Source organism: Typopeltis vanoorti, chromosome 1 (genome assembly GCF_054136105.1).
Source record: "Typopeltis vanoorti isolate ZY-2024b chromosome 1, IOZ_Tvanoo_1.0, whole genome shotgun sequence".
Lineage (NCBI taxonomy): Eukaryota > Metazoa > Arthropoda > Arachnida > Uropygi > Thelyphonidae > Typopeltis > Typopeltis vanoorti.
In genome coordinates this window covers 104,115,779-104,131,422 of record NC_143549.1, presented here as the reverse complement: position 1 = coordinate 104,131,422, position 15,644 = coordinate 104,115,779, and the positions used below count along the sequence as shown (strand labels likewise).

Genomic DNA, 15,644 nt, shown 5'->3' with positions numbered 1-15,644 from the left:
GTAAAAATAATAATAATAACATAGTTGGCTGTTGCTATAGGCCAGGGAGGTTCCACAGATGATCTGGAAGACATGCATCACCAAATTAGTACAATGAGTACAGGTCAAGTGATTATTATGGGGGACTTCAACTATGGAGATTTGGATTGGAAGGAAGAAAGATCACATGGCAAGAAGGAAATAGAATTTTATACACCTGTTGAGAGATAATTACTTAAGGCAGCATGTGATGGAAAGGACTAGGAGTGGGAGAGTATTGGACCTGGTTATAGGATCAGAAGAGCTGTCCATAACAAATGACAACATTGCTTCCAATTGATGAAAGTGACAATGCAGTCTTGACTTGGGAAATTGTAAAGCTTGAAGAATATTCTATTAAGAAGGGATATTTGTGGAACTACAAGGCAGGTGATTGTAATATGCTCTAGAAGAAGTTTAAATCTGTACCATGGCATAAAACACTGCAGGGTAAGGATGTTAGTAGTGTATGATATAGTTAAGGGTCATCTAGAGCAATCAATATTAAATTGTTTACCCAAGGCCAGTAACACAAAGTCACCTTTCTTGCTTAAGTATGAGCTGCAGAAGAAGAAAATGCTGTGGAGGGTATATAAAGGAGAAAGGTGACAAGTATGGCAAGGAAGGCAAAATAAGATTATGAGAAGAATCTAGCTGAGTAAGCCAAAATAAAAAACCCAAAAGTTCTTTCATTATGTGGAAGTAAGAGGAAGAATGATTATGGAAGATTAACCTTAATGAGTGATGTTGGTCTCAAGGTTACAGAAGCAGATAAAATAGTCAAGTTACTGAGTGATGGTATGTCATTCCAGTGAGGTTGTTGCTTTAACATATGTGACAGATACTAATGTGGGAATAGAGGTGGATGAATTGGAGGTTCTCAGTATATTGCAGAATCTCAGTGTAAATGCAGTGGGATTAGATGGGATATCAGCTAGGGTTTTGCGAGAATGTGCAAGGGAACTGGCAATGCCTTTGACTAGGCTGTTTAAGTCTCAGTTCTGGTAGAATTCCAAGGGACTGGAAAGAGGGCAAAATAATTCCCTTGCATAAGGGAGGTTCTAAGAGTGCAGTAGCAAATTATAGGCCAATCAGAATCTCAGGTGTGTGGAGGTCAAAGTACTGGAAAAATTGGTCAAAAACAGAATTCAAGAATGGATGGATAAAAATATGACACCGTATGAGGGACAACATAGCTTTGTCAAGTATTGGTCATGCCTTAGTAATTTGCTGTCTTTTTACAATAGAGTAACAGCTGAGTTGAATATAGGAAATGGCTATACAGTGATTCTGCTGGATTTTGCAAAGGCTTTTGACAGAATACTACATAGCACTGTTATGTAAATTAGAACAAAAGGGAATGGATGACTCTGGTTAAGTGGATAAAAGGTGGCTGCTGGACAGATATCAAAAAGTAGTATAAGGGGAGGCAGAATCAAGATGAAAATGGGTGACTAATGATGTTCCACAAGGTTCAGCACTGAGACCATTGCTGTTTAATTTGTACATAAATGATATAAGAAGTAACTTGAAAGGAAATATTTAGTTTTTTGCTGATGATGTGAAATTAGGTACAATAATAGTCAATCAAGGCAGTGAGCAGAGCTTGCAGGATAATTTAAATAGGCTGTCAGTATTGGCAAAATATAATGGATGTCAGTTCAATGTGGAGAAATCTTAAGTTATGCAGTTTGGGATAAACAGATTACAAGCTGTATCACATTAATGGCAGTGTACTCCACAAAATAGAGGAAGCTAGAGATTTAGAGGTGGTGGTAGACAAAATGTTAAAAGTTTAGAGGACATTTTGCTAAAGTTGCTAAAGTAACCCATAAGATTACTCGGCTATTGAAGAACATGTTAACAAGTAGAGATAAGGAAGTTGTTATTCCCCTTTATAAGGCCTTGACACATCCACATCTGGATTACTGTGCTCAAGTCTGGTCTCCTGGGTTTCTTGGGAATATGGAAATGGTAGAAAAGATCTACAGGCAAGTGACCAAGATGGTGAGTGGTCTGTGGAAAGTTCCCTATGAAGATAGGTTGAAGGTGTGTGGATTGCAGAAGTTAGTTGACAGGAGAAAAAGAGGGAATATGATAGAAACGTTTAAGTTGCTTAAAGGGTTTTATAGGATTGATCCAGGGGAAAATGTTTCAGCACTTGGCTGGAGGGACCAGAACAAGGGTTCATCCCTGAAAGTTGAATAAAAGAGTTGTTAATAGGGGGGATGTAAGGACTAGATTTTTAGCTTGGAGAGTTGTGAATGAGTGGAATGGGTTGTCAGAGTCAGTTGTGAGTGTTTTGTCTGTTAATGGGTTTAAGGACAGGTATGATAGATTGTGTGGATAGTTTGGGTCTCTTGCAGTTAGTCTTTGGACTCCATGAAAGTTCCCATACAATAATAATAATAATAATAATTTGAATTTTGATAAGATTTTTAAATACAGCCATATAATATGCACAGACATCAGGAAAAATTAATCACTTGGGAAATTTTATTTTTTCCCAGATTGAACCAAAAAAAGGCTAAAACAACTCGTTTTACTTACTTATTTATACACAAGTTGCAATCTCTTTTGGCTATAATCACACAATTCATGAAAGCTTTGGCAGAAAATGGGACATTCAGTACATCACTTCTGTCAACACTTTTTCCCATTGTAAAGATCGGCAAAAAAGTTTTAAATTATTTATAGAAAATTGTTTATTAAAAACTTTTCTATATCAGTGTCTTAAACATGTCATTTTGCAGTTCACACACACAAAAACAGATGAAACTCAGGAAAACAAAACAGCAACTCATGACAAATGACAATGTTCAGTTGGATTGATTGACAAAATATCCAAGCACAGCCATTGATTTCTGGATGCTATTGTCACAGTGCACACTTTGCTTTGCCTTCTGAGTGGTTTAACCATTAGAATGCTAAGAATTTGACCCATTGTGCCATTTGTATGTCTAATCAAAGATGTCTGTATTTGTGAACACACACACACCCAGGCTGTAACCAAGGCAGTTTTTAAAAAGGACCACACAACAGATTTTTAGTTCCTATAATCCTAGTTCAGATTTTGTAACAAGGAAATATTATGTGCATTACCACTCCCCTACATTTCTGACATCTCAGAACCCATTTCTAGAATTCTTAAGTAATACAATTTAGTTGCTACTTTAATTCCTATCAACAAAATATCATCATGGTTTCCATCTTCCAAAGATAAATGTTCTCCTCTCGCTCTTCCTGGTATTTACCAAGTTCCTTGTGGCTATCATGGTTCTTACTTCAGACAAACTGAACGTTCAATAGAAAAAAGAATAGAAAAACAACAATCTTATATTAGTAACAGGAAATCTGAGAAATCTGACTTGGCACAGCAGAGAATTGGTGCAGACCACAATATCCAATAGTCTGAAACATTCTTACTTCATCTATGTCACTATAAATTTGAATGTTTGTTTAAAGAAAGTGCTGAGGCCCCTTACTTCACCATCCAAAATTAAATCAGAACATCTTCCTCTCGTTATCTAAGATATGGGAAAATCTTTAATCACACATCACTAAAGGTTTTTTTAATAGACTTAATTAACAATTCAATATTTACTCAGTTATACCATTGCATTGTTTTGTGTATAACATCATATGGCTCTTACTGTTTCAAATCAACCATTGTTTGCATTCTACCTTGTAATTAACTATCATTGCCACTGATGATTGCCTGTAATGTTCAGACTGAAATATATGGCTTTAAATAAATATTATTACTATTTCCTTGTGTGTTTCATGTGAACTACAGATAACTTAGGTGAAAAATTATTTATTACCATAATTTTTGAAGAAGGTTCTAAGGCTTCAGTTTGGCGATGTGAAATAAATGAAATGGAGAATATTAGAAATCCATCTTTATTTCATAGGCAAATAATAAATTTAAACTTAGAAAGTTTTAAAAATAGATCAGAGAGTATGCGAATACAACCTTCAGTACTGGAGTTGCTTTGGTTTATACTACTTATAAGACGTGAATTCTGTGAGGAATATAGGCTCCTGAGAAGAGTTTAAGTAGTTCAGGCCGAGCCATCTTCATTGCTGAGGGTTGTATTCTCAAGCTCTGGTTTATTTTTGAAACTTTCTAAGTTTAAATTCATTATTTACACTGTTTATTGTACATATCTGGAATTGATGATTAAATAGTATGTAATTTTTGTGAATCATTTTTGTAAATAATGATTTCCTGAAGAAACACACAGAAATATCTGTTTCTTCCCCATTTTGGAACTACATCTTTATCTAGCCCTATTATACCAAATCTGCTTCAGATTTGGTATAATAGGGCTAGATAAAGCTTTGCAAATTCATAAGCTGATTCAGAAAAAGAAATGTCATGAACCTGAGAAATGTGAAATATCAAAAACCTGAGAATTCAGATCATTGTCAAGATTAATGATATTAAATGAAATTGCAAGCCTGGTTGGCTGAGTGGTTAGCATATCCGCTCTCCTGCCAAAAGGCTGTAGGTTTGAATCCTGCCATGGGCATGGATGTTTGTGATTGTCTATGAAAATGGTAGTGGTGGTGGTGGGTGGTAGATGGCGTTGATGTAAATGATCATGGTAGTTGCAGTTCATTGTTGTAGTTGGTGGATTGAGTGGCAGAGACAGAGAGTTGTAATGTAGGTCCCTCCTTTGATGAGTCTTGACACCCTGGAGGTTCATGTAATAATAATAATAGTATGTCTTATAACTGTTAAAATAAACAAAGTCTATATCTTCTGTTTATTCTTTTTTTTCTCTTAGATACACCACCTGACCCTTCATTACTAGAACTCTGTGCTGCTGTTTTACTGAATTTTCGAGAATGGGATATTCTCTCTGAGTTAGATACCAGACGTGAGGGTTGCCTTGAGGTAATTAGATATCTTGGCTTATAGAAATTATTAAACTATGGAAAAGTATGTTTCTTTCTTCTATAATTTTACTTATATTTTTACTCATTGCATCATTAGACTCAGACTGAATGCAAACATACTTACAAAGCAGAAGGGGGAGGGGGCAAACAGCAGACTCTAACTCTTTTAATAAATAATCATGAAGACAAATTTCCTTGTTTGCAAACATCTGAATTTGTATTTTGCTCAAATATTTTGGATAGTTGAAAAATAACACTTTCATTCCAGATCTACATAAGAAAGAAAATACATAGAGACTGTACTGAAATAAGTATGGCAATAGCACTATATTTCATGGAAATCTAAATTATATTCATCTCAATAGTATGAGTCCTCCTTTAATCCTTCAGATGGTTTTTGATAGTGCATTTACCAGAGTTATGACAAATGCTACTTATATGTAATCCAGTGATACATCTTTCAAAGTCTTTATATGCATAATTGGCAATGATAATGAAAATCGAGGGATTTTCATTATCGTCTTTTCTTTATATCAGTACTGCATACAAGAGGCTGTGAAAACCTATAGCACAACCAGTACCATGTGTGAAGGAAAGTACGTTAAGGAAAAAGGACCTTGTTGGTGTTCTTGAACAGCTATCCTAGTCCTTCAGGAGAACAGTGTGAGTAAGGCTGTTTCAAGAACAAAGGTACATGGAATGAAAGAGAAGGATGAGAAGTGAGCTCAATAAGCTTAAAAATCTATGTGGATATTGACCAGGAGGAGTTCATGTTTTTATATGCTTAGAGAAAAGTGAAGAAATAAGTTATGCAGTTCAGTGAAGCAACCACAACAAAATATCTATAAAAAAAAAAGTATAAGGTATGCACAGTTCCACACAAGTCTTAATAAAATATGCAAGTCGAGCTTCATCTCAAAGGAGACGAAGTTCGTCTTTACAAGTGCACCAGCCAGTCTACATTTCTGTACGTCTCTGAAACCTGGAACATCTCAACAAAAGCAGCAACCAATATTATAAATAGCTTTGGAACTACCTGTCTAAGAAACATCTTGGATTACTCCTGGCAAGATCACATTCCCAACTCTACTATATTAGATGAAATCCAGTAAGATCCTCTAGTCAGCACTGTTCAAAGAAACCAAATAAAACGGCTCGACCACCAACTCAGACATCCACCCTCTGCATCTTTATGCACTGGTCCTCTGCACCCCTACAGATTGAAAAAGAAAAAGATTCAGATCCCGTTCTCAATATTGAAAGTATATCAGCAATATTCTCGCTGTTTTCCCCCCAACTCTCCGCATCAGAGATCCATCAATTAGCTTATGACAGAGAAGCCTGGTTTTCCTTCACGTCATAAGAACATCCAAGTCCTATCTTAGTGTACACACACTGCTTATTTGTTTTGATTGGTTCCCCTATTTATAATTGCAAAATTATAAATAAATGATGATGAAGGTGTATGCAAAATTCATTGCAGTAGGTCTGTGCAAGAGAGAGAGATGAAGAGACATCTTTTAAGCAGATCTCCCTATTCTGGACAGCATCAAGTATTTTTAGGAAGATTTTTCGTGCATCACCCTGCATGTAAATTTAATATTCAGAGGGGAATTGAGATTTATACATATTAATAGTAGTTGAATAGATAGGGAAGTGCATCTTGAGTGGCAAGGAGCATCCACTTTTTGGAAGCTGCTGTGGTGCATTTGTGCCAAGATTGGCACTACAGGTTGGTCTACCCAAGCAGATTGATCTAGAGCTCTGGCTGACATAGAGTATTGAGATTTGGTCTGTGGAATAAGAAATTTGTTAATCGTTTCTATTTTTGTTTCTTTTAGACATGCTTAGGAGGGTTCAAAGAAACAGAATGTTTAGAAGTAATATATTGCAAAACTCCACTCAAGTTTGATGGAATTTAATATTTGGAATTTAGATTGCACACTGGAAAATCTTGATGGGCTCATTTTTATTCAAAATTTGGCAAAATGATTTGAATTGGTATTAATAACTCAACCCTGACTGGACAAAATTTAATGAAATTTGGTATTTAGGTTCTATTAAAATTTGTCACTGTCTTCATGATAACACAAGCAAAAATACTGGAAATATCCACTTTTCAAAAAGTCAGTTCAGAATATTTCAAACTATCTTCTTCTTCAACCTTTTGGTTCTGTCCACTGCTGGACGGTCTCCCCCATGATTTTCCAGACCACTCGATTTTCTGCCTCTCCCATCCATCTCACGCCTGCAATTTGTTCCAGTTCATCCCTCCACCTTCTTCTCGGTCTTCCTCTTTGTCTTGCTCTATCCATTGGTCTCCACTCTGTTGTTTTTCTAGTCCATCTCCCGTCACTGCATCTGGCAATATTGCCAGCCCATCCCCACTTAGCCTGTTTAATGTATTTTACAATATCCATGACACCTGTTTGAGATCTTATCCAGGTATTTGTCTTCCTATCTTTGATTTGAGTGACAAGGAACATCCACTTTTTGGAAGCTGCTGTGGTGCATTTGTGCCAAGATTGGCACTACAGGTTGGTCTACCCAAGTAGATTGATCTGGAGCCAGAGCTCCAGATCAATGTTATTTTTAGCATAAAAATGTTATTTTTAGCATACTTCTCTCCATGCGATGTTGTGTTGTTCTCAGTTTTTTGTTTAGGGCTTCTGTTAAAGTCCATGTTTCTCCTCCGTATGTTAGTACAGGAAGTATGCACTGGTCGAAAGCTTTCCTTTTTTAGACTCATATGGATGTCACTTCTGAATATGTCTCTCATTTTCCCATAAGCCATCCATCCAAGGTGAATTCTCCGTTCAATCTCTTTTCTTTGGCAATCCTCAAAGGATAACAATTGATCGAAATATACATATGAAGTAACTTGTTCTATTTCATGGTTTTCAACTTTGACAGTTCTATGGTTTATGTATTTATTCATCATTATTTTTGTTTTTTCTCTATTTATTTTTAATCCAATTACTTTGGAGACTTCATTTAGCTGATTTAGCCTTTCTTCCAGATCTTCAAGATTATCTGCTATTAGGACAATATCATCTGCAAATTTCAAATGATGCAGCCTTTCTCCATTTATGTTTATTCCTTTTGTTTCCCAATCAAGGCTTGTAAAGACTTACTCTAGTACAGCTGTAAATAATTTGGGAGATATGGTGTCGCCTTGCAGGATGTCTTTTTGTATTGGGAACTTTTCACTGTTTTTTTTTGATATAATTTAATTACAGAAGTTGCATTATTGTAAATATGTTTTAGTGTTTCAATATACGGTTTCTCGGTTCCCTGGGTTTCAAGAGCTTTTAGTGTTGCAGATGTTTTAACTGAATCAAATGCTTTTTCGTGGTCTATGTAGGCCAGACATAAGGGTTTATTGTATTCAATTGATTTTTCAATGAGCTGTCTTAATGTGTGAATATGGTCCAAAGTATTGTAATTCTTTCTAAATCCAGCATGTTCACAGGATTGCATTCCCTCTAGTTAGATTTTATTCTATTATTTATAATTTTTGTGAAGACTTTATATATGGTGGGAAGTAGGCTTATAGGTCTGTAGTTTTTAATTTCTTCCTTATTGCCCTTTTTAAAAATTAATATTAGAAGTGAATTGTTCCAATTTTTTGGGAATTTTTCTCTGTTTTAGACATTTATTAAAGAGTTTAGTCAGCTGTTTGATGACAGTGCTTCCTCCCAGTTTTAAGAAGTCTACCATAATTCCATCTTCTCCTGGGGTCTTTCCATTCTTCATTTCCCGCAGTGCCATTTCCACTTCACCTTGTGAGATCTCAGAGACATAGCGTTCTTCACTCAAGTTATCCATAGATGATTCTTGGATGTCTCAGTCTTTGTCTTCATAGAGTTCAGTATAAAATTCCTGAATTCTTTTGATTATTGCATCTCTATTTTTTATAAGTTCACCATTTTTTCCTCTTACAACAGCTATTTCCTTTGTTCCAACTGATAATGTTCACCTTAGGACCTTCATATTACTATTGTTTTTTTTAATTTTCCTAGTATTATACAATCTAATTTCATGTTTCATTGTTTTATGTATAGTTTTACAAATTTCTGCATATTCTATTTTATTGGTGTCATTCAAATCTCTTTTCATATTTCTTCTTTTCTTCATCAGATCTAAGGTTTCCTGTCTTAGTTTTTCCTCTCTTTGGTGTCTTTTTTACGCCTCCTGTTTCTAGTGCACAATTCAAGATGATTTTGTTAAGATTTCATTAGCATCATAAATGGTAGTAGCTGTGTTTAACTTTTTTAGTTCATTTTTGAGTGATTCTCTATAACAGCTTTTATTGTGGTAGAGGTTTTGTAGATTCACTAAATTGGACTTTTTTCTTATGAGCTTATTCCGTTCCCATTTTTTGTTGGTCCATACTTTTGCCCTTACTAGTCTGTGGTCACTTCCTGTATTAAATCTATTAAGCACTTCGTATTATTTATTATATATGTTCTGTTGGAGAGAATGAAGTCTATTTCATTGTAAGTTTGTCCATTTTTGGTTGATTTTCTTCTTGAAAAAGCTGTTCATAATAAAGAGGTTATTTTCTTCTGCAAATTCAATAAATCTTTCTCCTCTTTCATTCCTCTGTCCAAATCCAAATTTACTGATGGAGTTCAGATGGTCATCTCTGCTTCCGATCTTGGCATTAAAATGACCCATTATAATTATGATAGAATTTTTTAGAATTATTTAATGTGGATTCTAATGTTTCATAGAAATCTATCTCTTCATCTGAATGGTCCGTAGTTGGGGCATATGTTTGTATAATTTTCAGTTGGTATCTTTTATTTAAGAGACTTAGTTTTCAGCTATTCTTGATGTTATTTTATTAACAAACAGGACATTGTTCTTGATTGTTTTATTTATTAGGAATCCTACACCACCAGTTGAGTTTCTGTCACATTCACAGTAGTAGAGTAGATGTCTATCTTTTAATCGCATGAGAATTTCTTCTTTCCTTCTTATCTCTGAAAGGCCCACAATGTCTCAATTTTATATGGTCCAATTTCTTCATCAGTTCTTCCACTCTATCATCATCCCTTAGAGATCTGCAGTTATATGTTCCTACTAATATCCTTCTATCATTGTGCACTGTAGGTGGACTCATTGTAGCTAGTGGAGACTGTAGCATATTTTTCGACCTAAACCCTCTGCCTAAGTCCAGAACGCGTCCCTTTTTATGCTGGATGACGGACAGCCAGTATGTAATTTTCCTACTTTATTCATCATTTGCATTGTCCTCATGGGGAGGTATTTGCACTTATAGCACCACGCTGGCCAGACTGGTTGGTGCCTTACAATAGTGCATAAGATGAAATGACACAGCAAAATAGGAAATATTCACCCCTAGCCCTCGAATACTCTGATAGCAGTGGGGGTAAGGAGCAAGAAGAGAAGAAAGAAGCAAGGAAGGAAGAGGAGGGACCAATCTACAGATAATATAACAGATGTATATTACATGAAGTAAGGCATGGTCCAGCATCAGGTACCTCGGGTTTGCCACGCCCATACTCACTAAAGTGAGCCCTGAGTTCATCAATTATATGAACTGCCAAAAGCTGATTCATTGAAATTTGCTGTTATAATCTTCAGAAATAATGTTCGTCCTTATATTTTGGACACCATTGTAGTTCTAAGTGTGTCCTTTCTTCACAGATGCCCTCATATGGCTGGTTACCACTGGATATGATTAACTTCCCTATGGAGTGTTAACTGGTTTTTACTTGGCTACATCATATCATTTGGCATAACATATTAAAGGAAAGATGCGATGATTTTTTTTTTTTTTTAATCTGAATCCCATATATAAAAGGTCATAAATTTATTTTATGTTATATTTCTAACTTTGTGCTGAAAACAGTGCAGTGCTACATGTTATGGTCCCAAATTCCCAACAGTATCCTGTGCTATCAAACTCCAGACCTGGGGATTCAAGAAGTTGTAAAATTCGATGCAAGAGAAGTTCTTAATTTTTAGGCATCGACTACAGAGGTCATAAGTATTATAAATATAACAAAACTACACGTTGCCATACTGATTATAAACCCATAAGGGTATCTGGTAAAAAAAGAGTAACACTGAATTGTTTATAAAATTATTGAAATAGTATAAATATTTAAATTGTGCACTTTATATAAATCCAGGAGTGATATTGTAAAAAATAGCCTAGTATTGAAATAGTTTTACCTTAAGTAAAATGGGATTACAGAAGATTATGTCTGGGACTTGAAAACGAAATGCTGAAGATCATTCGAGCAAGGAAGTCTCCCGCCTACATTGAAGGTCAAGACTGCTGACGTCAGAGTGATCGCAGGATATTCAGGGGTCATTATGCCTCTGGATGTAATTTTCATTGTTAAACAATCCTTCTACCCATCTTTATAATTTTGTTTTTATTATCAGAATGATTTGAAAAGTGATGTTTTCAATTAAAATGGCATTGTTTTCATGACAAACTGTGACAAAAGCAGCTGTAATTGTTGTGATAATAAATGTGTCAACTATACAACAATGCTGAAAGTTTATTTTTCACTTGGTTAGAGTATAATAAATTTAGTTTAATCCTTTATCCAAGTGTGAGCAAACAAAGTTTGCGCCTGAAGTATCTTCAGGACTGGTGTAAGGTGGTACAACACCAGGGCAACTCGTTGCAAAGGTGGAGCAAGCTACCAACACTCCTGTCTCAGTATCTCCTATAATGCAAAACACATTTCCTTGCGGATATGTCTAATGTTATGCATTAAGGGAAGGGCCACTACCCAGACTAGTTTTGACCTTTATTGAGGTCTCTTCAGTGGGAGCCAGGCCCAAGTTGAGATACCAGGCAGAAGCATTAGCAGGTCATAACATTAGACATATCCGCAAGGAAATGTGTTTTGCATTATAGGAGATACTGAGACAGGAGTGTTGGTAGCTTGCTCCACCTTTGCAACGAGTTGCCTGGTGTTGTACCACCTTACACCAGTCTTGAAGATACTTCAGGTGCAAACTTTGTTTGCTCACACTTGGATAAAGGATTAAACTAAATTTATTATACAACAATGCTGTTATAAAGTGCATATTTCCTACTGTATTCCTCATTTGTTGTTTCATGTTTTTTTGCTAATCTTTAATTTCCCATTCTGTTTTAGTGATCAGTATTTTTTTAGATGAGTTCTGCTCACACATTCTTAAATGATAATAATGTCTAGTTCTTTCCAGTATTTTTAATATGATTTTACCATTGATGCTGTCTTTTATCAATCCTACATGAGAGATTTCAAGACTTATAATACATTTTTGCCTTGCCTTGCCTTGTGTGGGCAAGTTGTCAAAAAGAAAGAAGGACCTGTTATGTTTTTATGAACAACTAGATGTTGTAGTCTTTAAAGAAAATTGTGGGGAAGCCTGTTCAGAATACAGGGATAGAAGATATGAAAGGGGGGGGGGGGGGGTAACGAAGTTAGTTCAGTATGGTTGGAGCTGAACAGTGAATGAATATTGACCTGCAGCTGATTGCATATGGGGAAATGATGTTACCCAATACATCTGTGATATAGCAGATATAGAATAATCAGCCTTGTCTTTGGATAATGTTACAATGGTACCATCTGCATGTGAGAGAGGTGGAAATATGGATGGGCAGAATTTGTCTAGTGGCTTTGTGAGGAACTAAGAATGGTTGCTTGATTGCCATTCGGCAAGAGGCAAGTTTGTTGCATGTGGTCCTTTCAAAGTAAGATTTGGACTGGCTGATGATTTTTTGTGCAGCTGGTGCATAACATACTGTCTTGTAGACTACGTGGAATGCTCCAGTTGTGGTTTCAAGCCACTTGTGTTATGAAGAATTAATTTTAAGGTTTGAATAATGGTCTAGGCTCTTTGGGTGGAGTGGAGGATGAAGTTCTCCCTTCCAGAAGGAATTATTTTAGTTATTCAGTTGGAACAGCAATCTGGATCTGAAGAATGAAAAGAATAGTCTGCCCAAGAATAGGAAAGGAGGAATAAAAGTCATGCAGGTCATCGTATTTAACGCTGTTATTGTGCCAAAGGACACTAGGCTAAGAGTGACTGAAAAGTGTTCTGCTGGAAAGGAGACTTAAAAAATAACTGAATAACATTCTCATAATATTTCCATTCCTTTTGCGCTATTTACTATTTATCTGTGAAGCTTGATCATCCACAGTCCAAATACTGAAACAGTGAAGTTGTCTTTATGGGGACTTCACAATGTTCACAACTCAGAATGGCTTCCCTTCTCCAATTCTACCAATCAAGCTGGTAGAGATTCTAAGATTTTCACTAACAGCAACAACAAATTGCCCACCAGAATATACAATAATTCGCTCCATTAACACAATGCCCTTAATTTCTTCTTAATCAGTATGCTTGATAGAAGAAATTAAGGGCCTTGTGTTAGTGGAGTGGATTATTGTGTATTCTGTTGGGCAATTTGTTGTTGCTGTTAGTGAAAATCTTAGAATCTCTACCAGCTTGATTAGTAGAATTGGAGAAGGGAAGCCATTCTGAGTTGTGAACATTGTGAAGTCCCCATAAAGACAACTTCACTGTTTCAGTATTTGGACTGTGGATGATCAAGCTTCTCAGATAAATAGTAAATAGCTCAAAAGGAATGGAAATATTTATGAGAATGTTATTCAGTAACTGAATTGAACAAGTAAATTTTGAATCACAGTAGATCATAAAAGTGAGGATTCCTGGCACAAGACATCAGATTTCAAATTCACAGGTTCTATCATTCTGATGGAAGGAATAATACAGTGTAGGAAAGTTGAGGTGGACAGTATATGTTGAGGCTGTTGAGGTTGTGTTAAGAATAGCAGATTAATACAACAAATTTATGTTGAGAACATAAATTTTGACAAAGTGGATATGGGAAGTTTTTTGTATTAATTTTAGGGAGTTTTTTTTGATCCACAATACTAACAAATTTTCTTATGTTGCCTTTATGGTTGTTTAATGTTAAAAAAAAAAAAAAGCTAAAGAGTAGGGGTATGTAGTAGGAGTAAAAGACCCATAGATATGCTTCCCACAAAGAGAGAATTCAATTTCTGGTCCTTTATGTGACCTTGAAAGTCCACCATTTACACCACTATACTCACTCTCCTCATGCACACAACCTTGGCAGAATAAATGGCAATAAGATTATTCATTAGTTGATTGGTAGGTCTGCTAGTAAACACAAGGGTGAGAATCACATAAAAAAAAAATAAATAAATAAAATAAAATTAGCTAAGCAGGCTAAAGTAAATCCCAAAGAATTCTTTCACAACCCAACAGGTAAAAGTAAGAATAGTTATGGAATAACTTGAACGAATGTTAATTGTAAGGACATAACAGAAATGTGACTGAAGGTGTTTGAAGTGTTAGATATTACATTCATAGTTACTCCAAAGCCTTGTGCTAAACAAGTATATTGCACTCTTATTTTATTAAGCCTCTCTCGCTGATACTAAAATTCTTTTATGCTACACTTAAATCTGCGATATTTGTCTCATATAAAACCTATTGCTTTGTTCAAGTTGTCCAGTAGCCTTGCTGCAGTATCCCGTGATGTATATCTGAATAAAGGAAGTAGAGCAGCATCAAGAGAACTCTGGGAAATGGGTGAGTGTTCATAAAGACACTTATTTTCTTTCTAATGTATATTTACAAAAATTGTATCCCTCCCCATCATCTTTTTTTTTTTTTTTTTTCAAATGCTTTTCTCCTTTAATTTGCTTCCTTGTTTTATTATTTCATTATTATGAATTTTCAAGTTTGAAATCATGCTGTCATTTGATACACTGCATTACATTACATTTATTTTCTTTAAAAAAAACAATTTATTTGATTATACAATAATAGATATATGGAGAATTACAAATGGTGAACCAGCACAGTAAGTAGATTGTATAGGTTGCTGGTAAAGTGTGGTATCCATTCTTCCCCTTTTTTTTTTTATAATTTTGTCACTATATTGTCTCAGATAAGCATGGGTTTCTTCTATGATTAATTTTTCAATAACTAAAGAATCTAAAGGAAGCTTTAAACAAAGTGTGGATTTGTATGTATCAACTAACCGCTATTAGGACTACTTCTGGTTAAATACAATCATGTTTTAATTCAAATGGTTCAAACCACACAGTCAACTAAATTTCATAATTTTTGTTTCTACTCTGTGTGCATATATATCAGATTCATATCAGTGAAAATTTAAATTAAAGATGCCAAGAAATTGAAATGTTTGCTCGTGAGGTGTTTTCACATGCGAACTTCTCCTTTACTATTACACTGCAACTAAAATTTTAAGCAAAGGCTTTCATTTTACACTCTGAAAAATATTCTTTACACATTGATCAATGTAAACATTGAATTCACCAAAAAAGATTACTGCAAAATGAAGCTGACATTATTAGGCCGGAAGTCTCAACCTAGCAAAAAAAAAAAAAAAAAAAAAAAAAAACATACACCCTCCAAAAAATAACAATATCCAAGAAAAGACAGCCTTGAGAAATCTAAAACTAAATAAAAACAGTTATAGTAAAAGCCGATAAAGGAAATACCATGGTGATCCTCAATCCAGATGACTACAGTAACAAAATAAAAGAATTATTATCAAATATATCATTATATGTTCCAATAGTGAAGGATCTACAATTGATAAAAAGTAAAACCAAAAGTTTGTTAGACAGTATTACAAGCTGTCCAATGGAAAGAAA

General features: G+C 35.1%; 1 protein-coding gene across 1 annotated transcript in view; it reads left to right on the top strand.

Annotated features, from left to right (window-relative positions):
- The window catches only part of IntS8 (integrator complex subunit 8), a 307,298-nt gene that overhangs the window by 215,478 nt on the left and 76,176 nt on the right, over positions 1 to 15,644 (top strand). The window contains exons 17-18 of the mRNA XM_090392448.1: positions 4,812 to 4,921; positions 14,466 to 14,550. Of these exons, the coding sequence (XP_090248574.1) occupies positions 4,812 to 4,921; positions 14,466 to 14,550 (195 nt within the window). The remainder of the gene's footprint in view (positions 1 to 4,811; positions 4,922 to 14,465; positions 14,551 to 15,644) is intronic.